At 43.6% G+C, this 21,761-nt stretch overlaps 1 protein-coding gene across 2 annotated transcripts in view; it reads left to right on the top strand.

Moving 5' to 3' along the window:
- The window catches only part of PTPRB (protein tyrosine phosphatase receptor type B), a 142,001-nt gene that overhangs the window by 112,755 nt on the left and 7,485 nt on the right, over positions 1-21,761 (top strand). For both annotated transcript variants that reach the window (XM_008256785.4, XM_051845665.2), the window contains 11 exons: positions 4,279-4,378; positions 5,492-5,575; positions 5,672-5,689; positions 5,811-5,892; positions 6,469-6,559; positions 7,441-7,517; positions 9,455-9,589; positions 10,574-10,696; positions 10,845-11,008; positions 13,533-13,668; positions 20,068-20,188. In XM_008256785.4, coding sequence (XP_008255007.3) covers positions 4,279-4,378; positions 5,492-5,575; positions 5,672-5,689; positions 5,811-5,892; positions 6,469-6,559; positions 7,441-7,517; positions 9,455-9,589; positions 10,574-10,696; positions 10,845-11,008; positions 13,533-13,668; positions 20,068-20,188 — 1,131 coding nt within the window. The remainder of the gene's footprint in view (positions 1-4,278; positions 4,379-5,491; positions 5,576-5,671; positions 5,690-5,810; positions 5,893-6,468; positions 6,560-7,440; positions 7,518-9,454; positions 9,590-10,573; positions 10,697-10,844; positions 11,009-13,532; positions 13,669-20,067; positions 20,189-21,761) is intronic.

Here is a 21,761-nt window from a genome sequence, read left to right as displayed (position 1 = left end):
AAGGACAGTCTGTTCAACAAACGGTTCTGGGAAAACTGGATTTACGCATGCAGAAGTGTGAAGCAAGACCCCTACCTTACACTTTACACAAAAATCAACTCAAAATGGATTAAAGACCTAAATCTATGACGTGATCTCATCAAATTATTAGACAACATTGGGAAAACCCTGCAAGACATTGGCACAGGCAGACTTTTTGGAGGCACAGCCAATCAAAGCCAAAATTTACAATCAAGTTGCAAAGCTTCTGCACTGAAAAAGAAACATGAAAGTGAAGGGGCAACCAACAGAATGGGAGAAATTATTTGCAAGCTATGCAATTGATAATTAATAACAAGAATATATAAAGAGATCAAACTCAACAACAACAAAACAAACCAGTTAAGAAATGGGCAAATGACTTAAACAGGCATTTATCAAAAGAGGAAATCCAAATGGCCAACAGATACATGAAAAAATGCTCAGGATCACTAGCCATCAGAGAAATGCAAATCAAAACTACAATGAGGTTTCACCTGACTCCCTTTAGAATGGCTTTCATACAGAAATCATCAAACAACAAATGCTGGTGAGAATGTGGGAAAACAGGTATCCTAATCCACTGTTGATGGGAATGTAAACTGGCATAGCCACTGTGAAAGACAGTATGGAGATACCTCAGGAATCTGAATATAGACCTACCATATGACCCAGCCATCCCACTCCTGGGAATTTACCCAAGGGAAATAGAATCAGCATATGAAAGAGTTATCTGTACCGCCATGTTTATTGCAGCTCAGTTCACAATAGCTAAACATGGAATCAACCCAAATGCCCATCAACTGAAGAGTAGATAAATAAATTGTGGGATATGCATACCATGGAATACTACAGAGTAGAAAAAAATCCTGTTATTTGCAACAAAATAAATGAAACTGGAAATCATATTTAGTGAAATAAACCAGTCTCAAAAGGACAAAGACCATATATTCTTCCTGAACTGTGAAAAAATAATAGAGCACCTAACAGGTAATCTATATCAGTGAAATTAACACGTTGAGAAGTAATGACTTTGAACAGTCCTTGTCAACTGTTGAGGAAGTTTTATTTTTCATACTATTTGTTGAACTCTTTAACAGTTATCATATATGTATAAAGTTAATTGAAAATAGATCTTAGTTAAAAAAAATGGGAATAGGAGAAGAAGGAGGAAGGGGAAGATGAGAGAGGATAGGAGGGCAGGTCCATTCAGAATAATCACCATATTCCTAAAGTTGTAATTATGAAATGTATGAAGTTTGTATTCCTTGAACAAAAGGTCTCGGTTGGGGGGGGGGGGGGATTAACTCACGTGTCCAAGCTGGTAGAATTGAAATTCTGGCACTTTCTGCCAAAGTGTACAACCTCTGAACTCCACTGTCTCCAATATTTCTGTCATGCTGATAATAGCATGATTTTTGTCACCTTGTTCCCTAACACTATTTTCTATCCCAGCCTCTAACTGTGGCCAGTGTTCTTCTATGCTTGGTCTTTTGGCCTGGGGAAGTTCTTTATAGATCTATCTTCCATACTACATGACAAAGATGACTCAGCCTCACAAGCCTTTCTACCTACTTATCCCTAACACAAAGAGTATCTCCCCCTTTACAAACCAAAGAGAGATCAGAACACAGTTAAGAGGATTTAGATATGTTTGCAAGTAGGTACTTTGTAAACACAATTCTTTCCTATTTGTAATACTGTCATACAACAAAAATTGTATGTGGTCCAGTAAAGAAATATAGTAAGCATATACTTTTAAAAAAAGAATATTTACTACATTAAAAGAAAGATGACTCTGCTGATTTAATGAGTATTGAAAAGCAATGTGGAATCAACAAATCTAAAGTCTTTAAAATGCAACTCAAAATTGGAATACTCTATAGTCCTAAGTTTATGTGGTAAAACAGTGACACTTTTATAAGGAAATACAGGAATAAGTCGTCATGACCTCGGATTAGGAAATGGTCCTAGATATGACACCAAAAGTTTAAGCAGCAGAAGAAAAACATAGATAAATAAGACTTAATCAAAATTCAATACTCTTGTATTTCAAAGGACACCATCATGAAAATAAAGATAATCCACAGAAAGTACAATGGAGGAAAAAATATTTGCAAACCATGAATCCCATAAGGTTAAGCAACCAGAATGAATAGAGAATTCTTAGGGGAGGTTTCAATAGTAAAGAGACAGATGCAATTTTTAAATGGGCAAAGGATCTGAATAGACATTTCCCTAGAGAAAATATCCTAATGGCCAAAAACGACATGAAAAGATGCTCAGCATCATTAGTCGTTAAGGAAATGCAAACCAAACCACCGTATTATTCCATTCCATGTCCACTGGACTGCCTAAAACAAAAGAGACACTAGCAGGTATTGGCAAGGACATAGAGAAGTTGGAACTCTCATACATGGCTTGTGGGCATGTAGAATGGTGTGGTTGGTTTGGAACACAGTTTTGCAGTTCCTCAGAAAACTTGCCATATGATAAGGCCCAGCAATTCCACTCAGGAATACTTCAAGAAGTTAATGGAAAATAGAATTAAAGGATGTATATTGTTAAATCCACACAATTTTCAAAGTTTGTGAAAATGCTTGTTATGAAATTTTTTTTACATCCAAATAAGCTTATCTTTTTCTTATTTTTATTTGAGAGGTAGGGAGGCAGATATAAGGAGAGCTCCCACTTGCTGGTTTACTCTCCCAAATGTTCAGTGGCTGGAGTTGGGCCAGGTGCAAAGCCAATAGCCAGGAATGTAATCCAAGTCTCCCACATGGGAGGCAGAAACCCAACTACTTGAGCTATCACCATTGCCTCCAGAGTCCACAGTGGGGGGAAGCTGGAGTTAGGGTCCAGAAACAGGAATCAAACCCAGGCAGTGGTGTAGCACAGAGGCATCTTAACCACCAGACTAAAACTAGGCTCCCTACACTTATCTTTTAACTCCACTTTTTCCACCAACATTTTGAAGTTATGTTTTCATTTCTCTCAGGTATATACAAGGATAAGTCCACACAAAAACTTATACATGGATGTTCATAGCAGCCCTATATGTAATACCAATCAAAACCCAAACACATCAGCAAATGAATGTGATATACCTATACAGCCGAATAGTATGATCATAAAAAGAAAGCAAATACTGAGATGTGCTGTAACATGAATGAATCTTGAAAGCATTACACTAAGTGAAAGAAGCCAATAACAAAGTACCAAATATTTACGATTTGATTTACGTGAGTTGTCCAGAATAGATAGATCTATAGATATAGGAAGTAGTTCAGTAATTGCCAGGAATTGGACTTAGGAATGAAGAGTGCCTACTAATAGATACTGAGTTTTTTGGGGGATGTTGAAAATGTTATAAAGTTAATTGTGCTGAAGTTTGTAAAATTCTGTGATTATACTACAAGCCATTGGCTTATATAATTTAACTGGGTGGGTTGTATGATATGTGACTTATATTTCAGTAAAGCTCTTATAAAACTAGACTACTCCTGCCTGTTCATAAACTCCCAGTGCCAGGACCATATCAGATAATTAAAGATTTTGGTAAAATAACTCAGCAAGTCACTGAATTTGCTGAGGGCCCAGATGGTCTGTATGCATGTTTTATATAAATAAAGTAGCATTTTTATCTTGGTGGCAAAGCCGGGGGCTTCATCTCAAGTGCTCCAAGCTTTACATAGAAAAACTAATGAAGTCCAGAATTCTTTATAAACTATGCCCAGTAACTTCAAAAATTAATGAGCTTTTACCTGTAACCGGCCTGCCATTTCTACAGGGTAGGCACCAGCCCTTTGTGTTCTCAGCTGTAATACTCTTAGCCCTTGGGTACAGAGTAAATGACTTAACATAGGCATTCCTTGAATTCTACTTGTAGTAACATTACTTGGGAGATTGGGCTTCAGTAGCTCTCTTACTCAAATACTGAGAAATATAACAACAAGAATGAGCTTTGAAAACATCCCACCAAGTGAAAGAAGCCAATCCAAAAAGACCATATATTTATGATTTACCTTGCATGAAGTGTCCACAATAGATAAATCTATAGACAGAGGAAGTAGCTTCGCAGTTGCCTGGAGTTTGGATCGAGGGAGAGGAATGGGTAAGGAATAGGTAAGGAATTTGTTTTCCGGGTAATGAAAATGTTAGGAAATTGATGGTGGTGATGTTTGCAAAACCCTGTGACTAGAGCAAAAACCACACTCATTTACTCACCTGGGTGTGTTATTTCCCTCTGGATCCCCGTAGAGCCCCTGTTTGGAGTTATTGAAGGTGTGAGCGCTGGTCTGTTTTTAATTGGCATGTTGGTGGCTCTCATTGCGTTTTTCATCTGCCGACAGAAAGCAAGGTAAGTACAAAGATCCCTTTGGTAATAGGGTCAACAGTTTTAAAGATGTAACTGAAAAGCCTTTTGGAAAAAAAAAAAAACACTAAGAAAAGATTAATTTGACTTTACTTTGTCAATTGAACACAAACTAAGGACTGTGCATTTGGCACAGCAGTTAAGTCACTACTTAGCATGCCTGCATCTCACGCTGGAGTACCTGGTTCAAGTCCCAGCTCCTCCACTTGCCATCCAGCTTCCCATTAACCTGTCCTCCTGGGAGGTAGCAGTGATACCTCAAGTATTTGGGTCCCTGCTGCCCATACCAGGGACCTGGATGGAATCCCAGGGTCCTGGCTTCAGCCTGGTCCAGCCCTGGCATTGTACACATTTGGATAGTGAACCACATCTCCATTTCTACCTTTCAAATAAAATGAAAATAAATACATTTAAAATTTTTTTGATCAAACTGTTAAGCATTAATTCTTCAGTAATTTGGACATTACTAAGTGATAGAGGGGCCATCTGTACCACTTCCTTTAAATGTGAAATAACTCCATTTGTACAGGGGAAAAACATTTTTTTAAATATGGTTCATACCCTCGTGAAGACAGAGATGTGTGCACCTTGTGTGCTCATGGACTTTTCTGGAACATCCTGAAAAAGATGTTGGTGCCACCACATTGGGGCTCAGATCTGTCATCCTACTTGATGAAGGGACCAAAAGGAACCAAACGGCACGTGGCCCCACTCCTGGGCCCTCTTCTCCAAGTGAATGTCTTGAATTTGGCACATTGTCTTCTCTCTCAGTCACGTCTGGCATCTGAGGTTTACGGTTTAGTTTTTTCCCCTGTCAGAGTTTCATGGGGAGTGTGGGAAGTGATTGTGACCCATAGCCAAAAACCAGGAGACACATCTTTAGATATTTCAGAGATTCGTTGCTGAGTGGGAAAGAGCGACTTCTTATGCTCTTCCTCTCCTTGCCCCACCTCCCCCCAAGAGAAGTTGGCTGCGTGCAACACTGCATGAACACTGAAGAATCTGTATTTGCACAAACACGCACAGCCTTGCCATAAATGGAAAAACTTGTCCCAGTGAAGTATGATCAGAGTAACCGTCCCCTCGCTTACATTTCAGCCATGGTCGAGAAAGGCCCTCCGCACGGCTGAGCATCCGCAGGGACAGACCTTTGTCTGTGCACTTGAACCTGGGCCAGAAAGGGTAAGAGCACATTTTTCCCTCCTTTGGCTTACTGAAGGCCGGTGTTATATGAGACTTGCTAACGAGGTCTTTCTTCTTCTTTTGGCTTCTTCACAGTAACCGGAAAACATCCTGGTAAGACAAGAGAGCTCATTAATTACTTTATTATCTGCATTTGAAATACGACTCAGACTGGCTATGACATTTTTCCCTTTTCTTCAGTAACGTTTTCTTTTTGCTTCATTTTTAATTACAGCCCAATAAAAGTCAATCAGTTTGAAGGGCATTTCATGAAGCTGCAGGCTGACTCCAACTACCTTCTATCCAAGGAATACGAGGTATAACTCAGACACAAGGAAGCTTTAGCAATCCCCTGCCCCCAACAGGTCCTTAGCAGAATTTCCCTTGAACCTTTCCCGTGAAATCCCATGTTCATTAAGCTCAGGAGTTGGGATGGCGGTGAGGGTCTCAATGAAGCTCTTTTATACCTGAAACCACTCCTTACACAGCATACCATCTGCTTACACAGACAATTGGAGCTCCAGAATCCCACAGAAAACCAAGCACTGCCTGGCTCAGAGAGTAAGAATGAATTAACCCATTTCAAAAACAAACCCCATGTCTTCATGATTCATTTGTTTGACCGGGAGGCAATGTGGTTTGGTAAAGAAGTCCAGGCTTTGGCTTCAAGTCCCAGCTTTGCCACTCTTGTGATCTGGAACAAGTTAGTGGCCTGGCTGAGCCTCCCCTGTGAGCACACTGTGGGGCAGCTGTGGTACTCAGAGGTGATGCATGTCGAACACTAGGCATTCCCTAAAGGCTAGCTGATGGACATATTTTTGTTTCTCAAAGACCATATGAATTGCTTTTTCTATTTACTATCCCCACTTGCAAACTTACTTTTTACCTAACAGGACTTAAAAGACGTGGGTCGAAACCAGTCCTGTGACATTGCACTCTTGCCGGAGAATAGAGGGAAAAACCGGTACAACAATATACTGCCCTGTAAGTTTTGTGTTGAAATTTGTAATACTGTCTTCCTCTAGCCATTTCTGTTCTTTTCCAGAAGTAGAATAGGGCTAGAGAAACATGCTGTGACTGGATACGGGCATGACAAAGCTTCTCAGGTTGCTTGCCATGAGGCTCAACCATTTCCCCTTGGAAGCCAAGAGCAGTAAGAGGGTTAACAGCAAGGGCTCTGATGCCAACTTGACCTGGGCTTTATGTTACAATGTCTCTAGTTAGCAAGTTTTAAGAAATTATCCTTACCCCCATTAAGTCAAATAGTGAAAGATATAATTATTCAACCAATGAAAGAGAGCTGAGCATTCCATCAGCAAACGTCATAGTACTATGAAAAAATTAAAAAGTATAGGAGACCGGCACTGAGTGTAACAGTTAACTGGGACGCCAGCATCTAATATGGGAGTAGTGGTTCAAGTCCCAGCTGCTCTGCTTCCAATCAAGCTCCCTGTTACTGGGCCTGGGAAGGCTGTAGAAGGTGGTCCAAGTACTTGGGCAACTACCACCCATGTGGGAATCCAGGATGGACATTTCTTATCTCCTGGCTTTGGCCTGGCCCAAAACTGGCTGTGGCAGACATTGGGGAAGTGAACCAGCAGATGGAAAAATCTCTCAAATAAAATGGAAAACTAAAAGCATAGATGGAGCTTCCCATTGTCTCCTGTGTGACTGTGGGCTACCCGTGCAACCTGGAGCAAGTTAGTCATCCTGGGCGAGCCTCATCTCTAAAAATGACGTAAAAAATACCTTCTTTGTTGTGAGGGTCAAAGCAAAGGCACATCTAATAATACACATCTTATAAACTGCAGAAAAAAAAAACACACCAAGACTCAGCAAAAATCCCCTAATAAACTTCCTTGCAGATGATGCCTCGCGAGTGAAGCTGTCCAATGTGGATGACGATCCTTGCTCAGACTACATCAATGCCAGCTACATCCCTGTAAGTGAGCCATGAGGCCATGGTGCCTGGGAAGAAGCTGTGATGTGTGGCCACGCTGGGGTTGCCTCTCTGCCATCCCCTCACTGTTCTCAGATCTGGAAACCTTGGTGGACTTTTGAGAAGACCATACCTGACTGCATAAGACATGAAATATACAATTCAATCACTGCTAAGCCCCGTTGTTCACCATGGCAGTAGTTACGTAAAAATTACCATGAGTCCAGGACACATTTTCAGGGTTGTTTTCTCTCAATAGTCCTTAGCCAAGATCACAGCTCCGTAAAGATGGACCTCCTCCACTGCCCGGGCTGCCTCCCCAGGGAAGCTGATCTCATTCTGTTTGGGTTTTTGAAATCACAGGCACAATCAGAGTTTGTCTAACATCTTCAGGCTCTGATTCTGCCTAGCATCTTGCAGATTCCTGCAGCACACAACAGGTCAGAGAAATTCAGTTTTGAATCCCACCTCTGACCCTTGCGGATTCTCTGACCTTGGGCAAGTTGGTCCATTTCCTTTTATAAAAGATTATCATATCACTTGTTAAACACTTGTGAAGTGCCTGTTAAGTCAAATATTGAACTGTGTACAGGGATAGGATAAGGTGGGCTCCTGATCCTAAAAGAACTCTCAATTCAGTTGAGGCATCAGGAAATGACAAGGGAATGCCATGAGAAACCTGTTATGTCAGTGCTATGCCAACATTTACATCAGCATCATCCGAGGATCTTATTAAAATTAGCATTCTAGGGGATGGGCCTTGTAGCACAGCAGGTTAAGCCACTGCTTCAGGCACCCCTATCCCTTCTCAGAGTGCATAGCTAGCTACTCTGCTTCCAATCCAATGCTTGTTGATAATGCCCCTGGGAAAGCAGATGATGGCTCAAGGGCTTGGGACCTTTACATCAATGTGGGAGACATGGATGAAGTTCCAGGCTCCCCACTTTAGCCTGGCCCTGGTTATTGCATGCTTTTGGGGAGTAAACCAGTAGATGGAAGATCTCTACCCCCTACACTCTGCCCTGGCCCTTCAAGTAGATAAGGATTTTTTCATCATGCACATTCTAATTTATCAGGGATAAGGTGGGGCCAGAGAATCTTACATTTTTGGCAAGTTGCCCAGAGATCCCAATGTGCTGATCTGAGGACTGCATTTGACTAAGAGACTAGAGATTGTCACAGAGTATCTAGGTCTAGGAGGAGACTGTCACCCAACAAAAGGATAAAGGAGGGTTCAGCCCAGCAGGCAGCTGGTAAGACTAAGGATTAGACAGAGCAGAGGCAGCGTTTGCATGGGCAGAGGCGACAAAATACAGAGACCCTGAGAAGCAAGGCAAGAAAGAGCCTCAGCCAGGATTTCCAAGTTCTATGTTGCTGCAGTGCAGAATGAGTGGGACAGAATCTCCTACTCATAGAACTGTGGTTAGGATTGAATAAGAACGGTGGAAATCCTGACCCCACTGCACAATTACAGGTCAATGCTCTCAGCAAACAGTGGCTTCTCTTCCCCTGAGCTTCCCTCGCATGACAGCTCTTACTAAATTATTCAAGTGTCAGTTACCCCCAATGACTACAACTGCTGTAGACTAAGTAGGGAAAAGGCCTCAGACAGACTACGTGCACATGCACACACATACAACTACAACCACACAACGGAAGGTGAAGTGCTTTCTAGATCTCTGCAGAGTCTACCTTTTGCCTATTAGAACAGGTTCAGCCTGATAGGAGGAAATGTGCTCTCAACAACAGTTCCATGTCTGCCCTTTGTTCTTCCTGCTCCCAAGCCTTGAATTGTGTGTTGGGTATCTTTTGGTCAGGCCAGGGACCTGGTAGAGGTCCCTTAAATCCCCCACATCTTCTGATGTGCATAGCTGACTCTTTGTTTATCATTCTGAAGAGGCCCATTGTTTCCGACTCTGCGTGTTGTAAATTCATCACAGGGCAACAACTTCAGAAGAGAATACGTTGCTACTCAGGGGCCACTTCCTGGCACCAAAGATGACTTCTGGAAGATGGCGTGGGAACAGAACGTTCACAACATCGTCATGGTGACCCAGTGTGTGGAGAAGGGTCGGGTGAGTCAGCAGCCTTCGCAACTCCCCCATAGAATTATACCCCACCACCCGAAGTTACACCCACAAAAGCAAGCAGGGAGCACGTGAGAAAAAGATTCGTGAATTAAGCTAGGAGGCACCAATGGTAAATCCAGGAGATGCCCTATTCCGATTCCGGGTCTGAGGTTTCAGCTGAAGCCGTTTCCATTTGAGAACTGGGGTTATTCAAAGTGCTCGTTACACAGAAAGATCACCTGGCCACTTGTCTGCTCTGTCATGCAGGGCATGGCTATGGAGAGACCCTGCCAGAGTCAACAGGTCTTTCCTAGCTCTCAGAAAAGAGCTGAGTTTGGGCTGTGTCAGCACACACAAAATAAAATAGTCCTCTATACAAATGAAGCAAACCTCTTGTAATGCACTCAAAATCCTTGGCTTTATATGGTTACTTTGAGGATTAAAAGAGATTACATGGAAGTGCTCAGTATCTGTGCTCGGTAAATGTTCACAATCCTCTTTGTCCAACCTCTGCACACGTAAAAGGCAAGCTTAGCTAAATGCTCCGACATCTCAAAGATCTCTTGGCATGTGGCCCAGGTTAGAAGAGGGATACAGAAATAGGAACAAAACAGGGCTAGGAAGACAATGACGTCCTCTGCCCAACTGGATCTTTACGATAAATTGTAAGCCGTGGTTTAGCTGTGTGTGGGACTGGAATGCTAAGGAAGTCTATTTTACACTCCAGCCACCTAACATTGTGCCTGAAAGGTGACTGAATCCGTCGTGTGGAGGGGTGGTTCCTTACGCAGTGTTTCCCCTTCACTCAGAGCGGCAGCCTGGCTTCGACACTGACCGAGAGCAGGTTCATCCCAAGCAGGTGGTGAAACTGCTCTGGCAGCTGACCCTGGCTTCCTAACTCAGGAAGGCAATGCAAGGACGCGAAGTCCAGCTTCACAAAGGAGTCGCGTTTCCAGGCTCACTCTTCTTCCATCTGTCGTCCTCTTCTAGGTCAAGTGTGACCACTACTGGCCAGCGGACCAGGATTCCCTCTACTACGGGGACCTTATCCTGCAGATGATCTCAGAGTCCGTGCTGCCCGAGTGGACCATCAGGGAGTTCAAAATATGCAGTGTATGTTGGTTTGCTCAACTCACGCAACACCCCAGCTCCGAAACATGGGGCTCTGTGAATCCCAATAGTGTGGGTGGCTCTCCTGCCCATTCAGCCCTTGGCTTGCCCCGGGTCATTTCCTCTCGTTACCCTGTCTTCCCTCTCACAGGAGGAGCAGCTTGATGCACACAGACTCATCCGCCACTTTCACTATACGGTGTGGCCAGACCACGGAGTCCCAGAGACCACCCAGTCCCTGATCCAGTTTGTGAGAACCGTCAGGGACTACATCAACAGATCCCCAGGGGCCGGGCCCACCGTGGTGCACTGCAGGTAATCAGCGACCTAAGAGAGACAGTCAAGTGGCAGCCGAAAGGGGACTGTGGCCTGGAGTCTGACCCCAAGCAGGAGCATGGGGAGGCTGCTGGGTGGAGCATTTGTCCCTGCCAGCCAGCCTGCCCCGCTACAATCCTCCCCTGCTCCCCAGCCTCCCTCCTCTTCACTGTCTTTAGCTCTCGCCTCTCTCGCCTTCTCATTTCTCTCCCCCTCCTGCTGGCTTGCCCCCTGTATGAAACGCACAGTCCTTAAGTGACTTCATGCCCCCTACCTGACCCTCAGTCCAGGTCCCCAGCAACTGCCTTCCCACCCTTGTCTGGACAGCAACTGCATGAGCTTATTCTTGCCTTTTGTTGCTCTTGCTCTGTGGAATGGATTTCTCTCCCCCCACCCATAGGAGCTCTACTCACCCTTCATGATACCCACGCGAGGGGCAGGCATTTGCACAGTGGCTTTAGTTGGGACACCCACACCCTGGTATGAATCCTGGTGCCACTCATGCTTCCAGCTTTCTGCTAATGCACAGCCTGAGAGGCAGCAGGTGATAGCTCAAGTACATTGGTCCCTGCTGCCCAGGTAGGAGACCTGGATAGAGCCCCTGGCTCCTAGCTTTGGCCTGGCCCAGCCCTGGCTGCTGTGGGTGTCTGGGGAGTCAACTAGCACATGGAATCACTCTCCCTATCTTTCAAATAAAATGAAAATAAATTTTAAGATGCTAAAAAGACCCTCATTCTAGACTTCCCTTCAGGTCCAATAACATGTCCTCACCATTTGTGCTGCTCCAACAAAATACCACAGACTGGGTCATTTGCACACAATAGAAGTTTGTCTCTCAGAGTTCTGGGGTCCGGAAAATCCAAGATCAAGGCAACAGCAGGTTCAGTGTCCATTGAATGCCCAGTGTCTGCTTTCAAAAATACTGCCTTGTTCCTGCATCCTCCAGGGACGACAAAGACTGTGTCCTCACGTGACAGAAGCATCTGAAAGGCCTAAGGACATAGCTAGCTCTCTAGCCCCTTTATAAAGCACTAATCCCATCTCCAAGGATGGAATCCTCTTGGTTAATCACCTCCTTAAGGCCCTACCTTAATACCACGGCACTGAGGGTTAATTGTCAACATGAGTTTGGGAAGGGACACAAACCTTCCAACCGCAGCCTGGCACTTGCTGTCTGTGCACCCAGTTTTGCTCTTAAATTTCTCTTCTCTCTTGACTTCTCTTTGCTTCAAATACTCCATAAAATCAACCTAACAAGCAGTCTCTCTCTGGGGAGCCTGGTGTTTAGCTAATTAATGTTTGCAGCAACACTTTGATAGCCCTAACTGAATGGCACTAATAAATAAAGAGCAGAGAATTGCTACAGTAAGAGAAATGTCAAGTGCACTCATTTTCTCCCAATCAGCCCAGCACCCTAGGAGCTCTGCTTTTATATGTCATTGGAACCCTGATGCTTTTAATAGGAGTAGGAGGCACTCAGAAGCTTCATGCTTTCATGAGAATGACAGGCATTTTCACCCAAGACCACCAGAGAATTGGTCTTTATCTTATACATACGTGCTACAAAAACCCCCAGAGTCTGCAATCACTTTAGCGAGCAATTTGGCAAAGTTGAAGGTATTCATCCCTATAACCAACACACTAGTTCTGCCTCTAAGTATCAACCCCCAAGAAAGCTCTGTACATGTGCACAATGATGTTAATAGAAGAAAAACTAAAAATGATATCTTAGCCTACCAGCATATAATGGAGTAGCAAGTAGCTTATGAATGCTATAGAAAAGAGAAATTAGAGCTACAGGGAGCAGGCATATATCCTAGCAGTTAAGATGCCTGCATCCCATATCAAAGTACCTGGTTTGGTTCCTGGCCCTAGTTCCGGACTCCAGCTTCTTGCCTAACAGACCCTGGGAGGCAGCAGAGATAGCTCACGTCACTGGCTTTCCACCACACAACATGCGAGACCTGCATCCTATTCCTGGCCTCCACTGGGCCTCGCTCTAACCACTGCAGTCAGCCAGGAAAGGGGAGCACTCTTTCTTCCCCATGCCCTCCCACCTCTCTGCACCCCTCCGCCTCTCATAAAAAACACTTTATGAAAGGGAATGAGATCTACATGGAACCACATGGATAGATATCAAAACACAATAGTGAGCAAAAAAGTTGGCAAAAGTATATAATAAAAACATCATTAAAGATTTTAGTAAATCTTTAACTCATAAAAGAAATATTGTTTATGGATTCCTGTGTAATAAGGAAAAGTATAAAAACATGCATGGAAATTATATGCACCAACTGTAGAACAGTACTTATCCCTGATGGGGTGGGAGGGTCGAAAGGGAGGGGACAGAGGAAGGCTGGGACTCCGGGTCATATTTCTGTAAGGGAGCACTGACACAAAGGAATATTTCTGTATTCTCCCATAACTTGGAAGGGAAAAGAAAGATTGTGCCGGAGTCTCTGGATCTTTCTTTGAAAGGAAAATTGAATGGAAAGGCTCAATTCTCCTTTTCCATCTCTCCTAGTGCCGGTGTGGGTAGGACCGGAACCTTTATTGCCTTGGACCGAATCCTCCAGCAATTAGACTCCAAAGACTCTGTGGACATTTATGGAGCAGTGCACGACCTGAGACTTCACCGGGTCCACATGGTCCAGACCGAGGTAAGAGGTCCAGGCTGAAGCACACAGACCACTCCCTTTCCCACCCCTCCTCCAAAGAGGTCCAGGCCTTTAATCTGACAATATCTAGGACCCAGGAGGAAGAAGGAGAGGAAACTAAATGTATTCTCAGCTCTTGTTTTTTAAAGCACATCTCAGTGACCTTGAGGGTGATGTACTTCTTTATCTTTACTGAGTTGGTTGCCCAGCTCAGAAAAGAATTCATGTAGGTAGGAAGGAAGGTTCATTTTTTTATTATCAGTGTATTATTCGCGGCGGCATGGCGAGGCCAGCCCATCTGGGAGATCACTTTTAGATAGGATGGTGGAGGAGCTCAGGATCATCAATTAGGGAAGAGGAAGAAGATTCCGATCTCTTCTCTCCCCCAGCTCTGTCCTCTGTGGCTGCACCCCCATGGCTGGAGACAACAAGAGAGTGTTCTGTCAATTACCAAGGCTAATGCTTCCCTTGGTACAGTGCTTTGACATTTGCAGGGCATTTCTGAACATGTTATCTCATTAAATTTTCATAATAACCAAATAAGAAAGGTATTATTATATTCTATTTCCAAGCCAGACAACCGAGGTCCAGAGGGTAAAGGGCTTTGCACCAAGCTCATGGCCATGAAGTGGACCGAGTGGACTTGAACCCTGTTCTCAGGAATGCTAGCCCCTGTGGACCAAATCCACTGCTCACAAGCTCAGGGTCAGTCTGTGCCCCCACGCAGACCAAGAGCATCACTCCTCTGCATAAAATGTCTAAGGTTCAAGTTCTCTTACCCATGTGTTCCCCAACTGGAAAACCTTCTGTACCTTTACAAAAATAAGTATTAAAAAAAAGAAATCCTTTGTCAAAAAGGTAGAAGTTTCTGCATGCTGCTGTTTCCCCTCTCAATCACAGTACTCAGGGCAACAGCACAGATGGCAGTGCTGCCCCAAACAGGCGTGTACTGCAGCAAAGGTTTCTCTTGATCTGTGTCAAACCCACTGTTCCCCAAGCCACTCTTTCCCTTGAACTCCTTCCTTGTGCAGCACATGTTAATATCCTGCACAACTCAGTCTGCAGCCAGTTTGGCAAAAACACCGGCATCACTGCCTCCTGCAGGCAGTGCCCTCTCTGATACTCCGTCAGCACTGCTGTCCTGGGCTGAGAGCACTTTAGTTGTAATAGTGGCTCCACCGTGTCTTATTATGAAATGATTGAGTGTTTTATTATGAAATGATTTTAAACTACACAAAGCTAGGGACAACAGTACAATGAGTTTCCATGTTCTAATTGCAATTTCTGCAGCGATCAGCCACAGCCACTCTTCCCTCACCCCCTGACCCTGCCGGAATATTTTTAAGTAAATCCTACTTATCGTATTATTTCAGTCCTCAATACTTCCTTATCTTACAGACAAGCACTCTTCAGCAGCATGATCCCAATGCCATTATCACACCTCACAACTTTAGAATTCCAAAACATCCTCCAATCCAGGGAGTATATAAATATGTTATCTCAAAAAGGGTTTTTAAAAAAATTGAAGTTGGTTTTCATTAGAATCCAAACAAAATCTACACTTGTCATTAGGTTGAAGTATCTTTTTAATCCCTTTTCGGGGTGGTGACATGTGCCTCTATTCCTCATGGTTTTTGTCAGGGGCTTGATGAAGTACAAGTTCTGCCACCATGATGCATCCTGGGTGATGTTGAATACATCCTGTTGCATCACCTCAGGCGGGAGATCCCCCTGGCTGTGTCTGTCAGTGCAGTGCAGTTGACACTGGGTTCAGGGGGCGTCAGTCTGTACCATGTGTCATGGTGTTCCCCATCAAGCTTTCACTTAATGTTTTAGCAGCCATAGGTGGCTGATGGGCAGCTCTGTTATTTCATTGGGGATTTTAGAATTACAATGGGGCTTCAGAAAATTTGTGTAAAATGCAATTAAAATATCAATTTGTTTTAGTGCATAATTTTTTGACATCTATGCAGCTTTTTCATAATACATATTTTCCATGAACTTCATTTTTTTCTTTCTTTACTTGAGTGACAAACACACAGAGAGCCCCCATGCACTGGCACACTCTAAATGGCCACAGTGGCCAGGCTTAGGTTGGGTCAAAGCCAATGCTGGAAACTCAATCCAGGTCTCTCCCACTTGGGTGGCAGGAACTCAGATATCTTAGCCATCACTGCTGCCTCCTTAGGTCTGCATCAGCAGAAAGCTAGAGTGAGGAGCCAGATCTGAGAACCAGACCTACAGTACTCCAGTGTGGGATGCAGTATCTTACCTGCCAGGCAGAACATACCCACTCTTCATCAAGCTTTTGAAGTCCCCTCTATGTCCTATATAATCTCGAATAACCTGGGATCATATTTGTTATGCATCAGTTCCCTCCCGAAGACTGCAAATTCGTGGAGAGTAGGAACTTACTGTCCTCTATATCATCTCTCTTTTCTGAATCTATCAAAGGAACAAATATCCTGCATTTATGTCACTTAAAAGTCAGTTTTTCATTATTAGTTTGTTACTTCCACAAACTCAACCCACTTTATCTGTAATTTAGGGGAGAGGAAGAGATCACATTGATAGTAGTCTCAAGCAGTGGGGGGGAAGGGGACGGATATGTGCGTCTGTGTTGAAGCTCCCTAGTTGCTGTCAGACATGTACCACTTTCATGCACCTGTCCACAACTGTGAAGATGCATTTGGGAAAGAGAAGGGCCACTACTGTGAAAACCAAGGGCTGACTCTCCGAGCAGAGGTCAACTCCTTCTCTCCAGAAATAACTCCTACTTTTCTCTTTTCATCTCCTCCTCCACCTGCCTGTCAGGATTGAGTGGCCTTGTTCCCCAGCTTGCCTTCTCAACATTGGAGTTCCCCAAGGTTCTGTCCTGTTCCTTCTCTCACTCTTCATTCTTTGTGCTGTTGTTTCAAAACCAGGCCCACACTCATCTTTCCCAAATCCAATGCTCCTTCTCAAGCATTCCGCTAAATACCTGCCTACCAGACAGTTCTACCTGGAAGCTTGCAGTCATTTCAAACTCAAGAAGTCCAAAACTGTACTTACTTTCTTTAAACTCAAAAACAACGAAAACAAAAGCCCTCCTGCCCCTGCCTTTCACTTGCACTAGCAGTATTGCCATTCATTTGTTTGCCCAAGACAGAGAGCGGACTTCTTTTCCTCCAGGTCCCACATCCAAGCAGTCACAAAGTCCTTTTCTTGGTTCTAGTCCCTCCACATTGCCACCACCACCCTTGTACGTCCCTCCATCAAATCTCAGCGGACATGATAGAGTGCCTCCAGCTTCTGCCCTAACATTTCCCTAGCATCATCATCACCACCACCACCCACCACCATAGCTCCCTCACTGACCACGTCAACTTGGAAAGCTCACCACTGCTGTGTTGTCATTCAGCCTCTGCATAACCTAGCCCCAACTTCTCCAGCTTCAGGGCATGATACTACCCATACCTCCTGTTTAGGGATCTACTAAAGAGTTTTCTCTTCCAGGCCAGAATCAACTTTGATTCTTTACATTGTAAGGAAATAAATATTGTGGTAAGATTGAAATTGTCTCTCTCCCACTTACCCTCCCCACTTTTTACTAAATTAAATACAACCTCAAATAATATCTAGGTGTCATATGTCTTGTTTTAAACCTCTGACAGTTGGGCTTCTTCTACACCCTCAAAATCCTTGAGAGCATGGCCTGGCTCTTTTAGAAATGGAAGAGGATGCAGAAAGTTGTAACCTGAAGCTCAGCACTTGTTCCAGCAGAGAAGGAAGAGCATTCTGACTCCTTTATGTTGTTTTTCTGGGCCCATGGTGACCTTTGACATCAACTTTTTTCTGTCTTCATTTGGAATGCAAAAAATGCAGGTCCTCACAATTTTTAATGACTATATAAACCAGAAAGGGTTTCTAAACAAAGAGGCATTAAACAAGGGACTTGCAAGCCTGTCCCTTCTTTTCGTCTGCCTTAGGGCAAGTCTACAGCCTGACTCAGAAACTCAAGACAAAGCAGTAACTTGAAGAACAACAGGTGCAATCTGTCAGTCTCTCATCTACCTCTCTAGAGAAGGAAACAAGGGACTGCAACAGGGCTAGAAGCTCAGCTCCCACTTGGCAGATTGCCCGGAGGGCTTCCCATGACCTTACCCCTTTCCTTTCAGCTTTTCAGTCTTCTCACTGTTCCCATAGAAGGCCTGCACTTTCGTGTTCTCTCTCTCAATTGAAGTGTCCTGACTGTTGCTTAAAGTCTTATGCATGTCAGCTTTTCTCTCCCCACAAAGTGAACCTAGAGACTTCCTCTTCTGTATGAAGCTTTATACACAATGTATCTTACGTTTTATCAACCTACAAGTCATTTGTTCACATCTGCCCTTCTGGTTAGCCATGCACTAAGGGACAATGAATGGCTATTAAGTGCAACACTCTGAAAAATCATCCCGAATTATACACATTGATGAAACTGAATGGAACTGAATGAGTTGATACCAAACCAAGGCACTATCAATTTAACAAAAATTGATCTTTTATGATCTGAGGTTCATATGTCAGACTTTATCTACTTTTCATTAAGAAAAAAATGAGGAGCTCATTAACAATATGATGGTTTTGGTAGTAATCATTTTCAAAGGGCCATTCTATTGGGAAAATAAGTATTTGTATTTAAGGCAAGGCAAATTAATGGTTATTAACTAGTTTCAAAGCCCATGGGGGATCATTGCTGAAGAATTTATTAATAGGCCATATCAGAGATATAGTTGGGTTCATGACAGCTTAGCTCTAAGACCCCAAAGTAATTTTATTATTCTAGTAGAATTGAAAATATTTTTTGGGTAATGAGTCAGTAAGATGTTGGTCTAATTTGGAGGGTCACTTTAAAGATGGTAAAAATAGACTGCTCTGTACTAACACCCATTCTCAGGATAGTACTTTCCTGAAATTTTCCAGATTGAAGTGGCATAAAATATTCATGAGCAGGGTCTGAATGGAAAAGCCAAGAGTAGTAACTTATATTAAGGTAGACCTCACTTATCATTGATTTGCATTCTTAATATGTCCTAATTTGTTGATTATACCAGACCTAAAGTCCCATGAATAGATGATCAAGACTAGCTTCTAATCAGGGATAGTGCCTGTTACCAATACACAAAATAACTATTTGTCCACTTTAAAAATTGTTATAGCCCCATTTTCTATCTCAAACCTTCCAAACACACTAAGTATCTTTCAATAGTCATCTGACATCAACAGGAAGCCTCATGTCCTTCAGTAGACAAAGGATGTTGGCTGTGAGAGTGCTTGGCCCCCTTGTTCTACAGATGGGGAAATGGAGATTCCAAGAAGTCTTGAGATTTCAGTGGAGGCCAGCCAAGTCCACTCACCCTCACTTGATGTTTGCTTCCCTTATGGCCTCCTCACTTCTGGGGCTCTGAGCAGTTGCTCTGTAACTCCGAGGAGCCCAAGACCAAGCACTAAGGTCCCACCAGACATCTATTTCCTTTTTCAGAGCTCAACTGGCAGGAAGGAGAAGGGCCAAATGCTCAAGACTGGAGTCTAGGACTGAGAAGCTGGTGGTGGTGGAGGTCTTTATGGTGGTTTTGTGGTCACTAAAGCATTAATTCTTTTATATTTGTTTATATTTCAAAAGTAGTTAATTGCCACACAGCTGACAGGTGGGTCACCCTCCCTGGGCAATCCTCTGTAGTTCTCCTCAATCAGTCAATGTCTTTGAGATTCTTCCGTGTGCCAGACTTGGATGCTAAGAGAACAGAAATGGATAAGATGCTAACTCTGCATTCAAATAACTGACAGTCCAAAGGGATTTATTGTGCGCATCTCCTCTTTCTCTCCAGATTCCCAAAAGAGAACAAAACATCAGAGTACTCAGTGAAAACATTTTCTCATTTATTAATGTAATAAAATTAAGATTCATCAAAAAAACTGGTACAGGGAAAGGATATGTAAACATTGAGATCAGACTCTTTTTGCTATCTAATTGCTTAACATCTGAATCTCAGTTTGTATATCTACTTCCTGAGGTGTTGAAATCATTTATGAGATAATTTCTGTAATGTATGTAGCACACTGTCATTCATTCTCCAATTTAATTTGAAAGGAACAGACATCATTCTAGGCACTCATAGAACATCCTGGATATGTATGCATGCACGTAAAAACAACGAACGAACGAACACCAGTCTCTGCCTATTACCATTATCCTCTTTGCAGTGGTAATTTAAAAAGCAATCATTCTTTCATGTACCAGAGACCATTAGTGAACCAATGACCAAAATGTTAGCTAACTATGAAGAATGTCACCACTGTCGGTGTTGTGTGACCCTCTCTCCTTTCTTTTGCATAAAGAAAGCAAAAGGTTCTCCTACTGACATGTCTCCTCCTTTTCCATAGTGTCAATATGTATACTTACATCAGTGTGTAAGAGATGTCCTGAGAGCAAGAAAACTACGGAGCGAACAAGAAAACCCCTTGTTTCCAATCTACGAGAATGTGAATCCAGAGTATCACAGAGGTAGGAACTTGCCCCACTAACTTATTTCTCAAGAGAGCGTCAGTCTGGAAACCATTGGTGCAGCTCTTCTAACCTCACTCCACTCATTTCGTCTTCCACCCAGAAGGTCCCCCACCAAGAGCAGCAACAGGGACCCAAGGCCAAGTGGGGAGGGGGCTCCCACATTTGAGCAGCAAACGTGTGGTAGCTCCTCACACCCAGTCTCACATGCCCTCCACTATTAATGTTTCTTAATATTTCTGTTCCAAGCAATGAGCCTTACTACTAGGCAGTGTGTACTGAAATCACAATTCCAAGTTCAAATTGTAAAGTCCTTTTGTAGAAGAATTTGACAGTCAAATATCAGAACCCTATCTTCAGACCCAAGACAGGTATTTCTCCGGAACCTTAGTTACAAAAAAAAAAAAAGGCTTGAAGCACAACAATTTTCAGTTAAGTGTGAGTGAAACATGCCAACTTTAATAATAGAGGATGAAGTCCACCACAGTGCATTGTTAGAATATGATGCAGTCATTAATAAAGATATTTTTGAGGATTTTATACTAACAGTCCTACACTTGTAAACAAAAGCAGAAAACAGAATTCAGAGAAGAAAAATGAAATACAGGTGTGAAACAGAATTCTTGACGAATAGAAAAGTATATTCTCTTCCACCTTATTTTCTAAATTTTCTAGAATGTGCATGGGACAATTAATTGTTATTATTTAAGAGGCAGAGATGAGAGAGATAGACAAAGAACTCCTATCCACTGAGTTACTCCCCAAATACTTATGGGGGCATGGGTGGGAGTAAAACCAGGAGCCTGGAACTCCATCTAGGTCTGCTACATGGCAGCAGTGACCCACGTATTTGAGCCATTACCTGGTGCCTCCCAGGGTTTACACTAACAGGAAGCTGGAATTAAGGATTTGGGATGGGGTGGGGGAGCGTTAACCAGGCACATGGATATGGGACACAGGAGTTCTACCCTGTGTCTTTTTTTTGGGGGGGGGGGGGGACAGAGTGGACAGTGAGAGAGAGACAGAGAGAAAGGTCTTCCTTTTCCATTGGTTCACCCCGCAACGGCCACTGCAGCCAGTGTGCTGTGGCCGGCGCACCACGCCGATATGAAGCCAGGAGCCAGGAGCTTCTCCTGGTCTCCCAAGCGGGTGCAGGGCCCAAGCACTTGGGCCATCCTCCACCGCACTCCCGGGCCACAGCAGAGAGCTGGACTGGAAGAAGAGCAACCGGGACAGAATCTGGCACCCCGACTGAGACTAGAACCTAGTGTGCCGGCGCCACAGGTGGAGGATTAGCCTATTGAGCCAGGGCGCTGGCCTATACTGTGTCTTAATGCTAGCACAGACACTTGGCAGCACCACCACCACCACCCCAATACACATATACCAGCATGTAACACTTTTCCATGAAAATATAAGTAGAAAAGCTTCATACACTTTATATGGAGCAATAATTGACAAAGGGCTGGCATATGGCACACTGGTAGAGCCACCACTTGTGATGCTGGCATCTAGTATCTGAGTGTCCATTGGAGTCTCAGTTACTCTGCTTCCATCCAGCTTCCTGCTAATG

The sequence above is a fragment of the Oryctolagus cuniculus genome, chromosome 11, assembly GCF_964237555.1.
Source record: "Oryctolagus cuniculus chromosome 11, mOryCun1.1, whole genome shotgun sequence".
In the NCBI taxonomy this organism is placed as follows: Eukaryota; Metazoa; Chordata; class Mammalia; order Lagomorpha; family Leporidae; genus Oryctolagus; species Oryctolagus cuniculus.
Note: the sequence above shows the minus strand (reverse complement) of the source record. Positions and strands in the feature narration are given on the sequence as shown.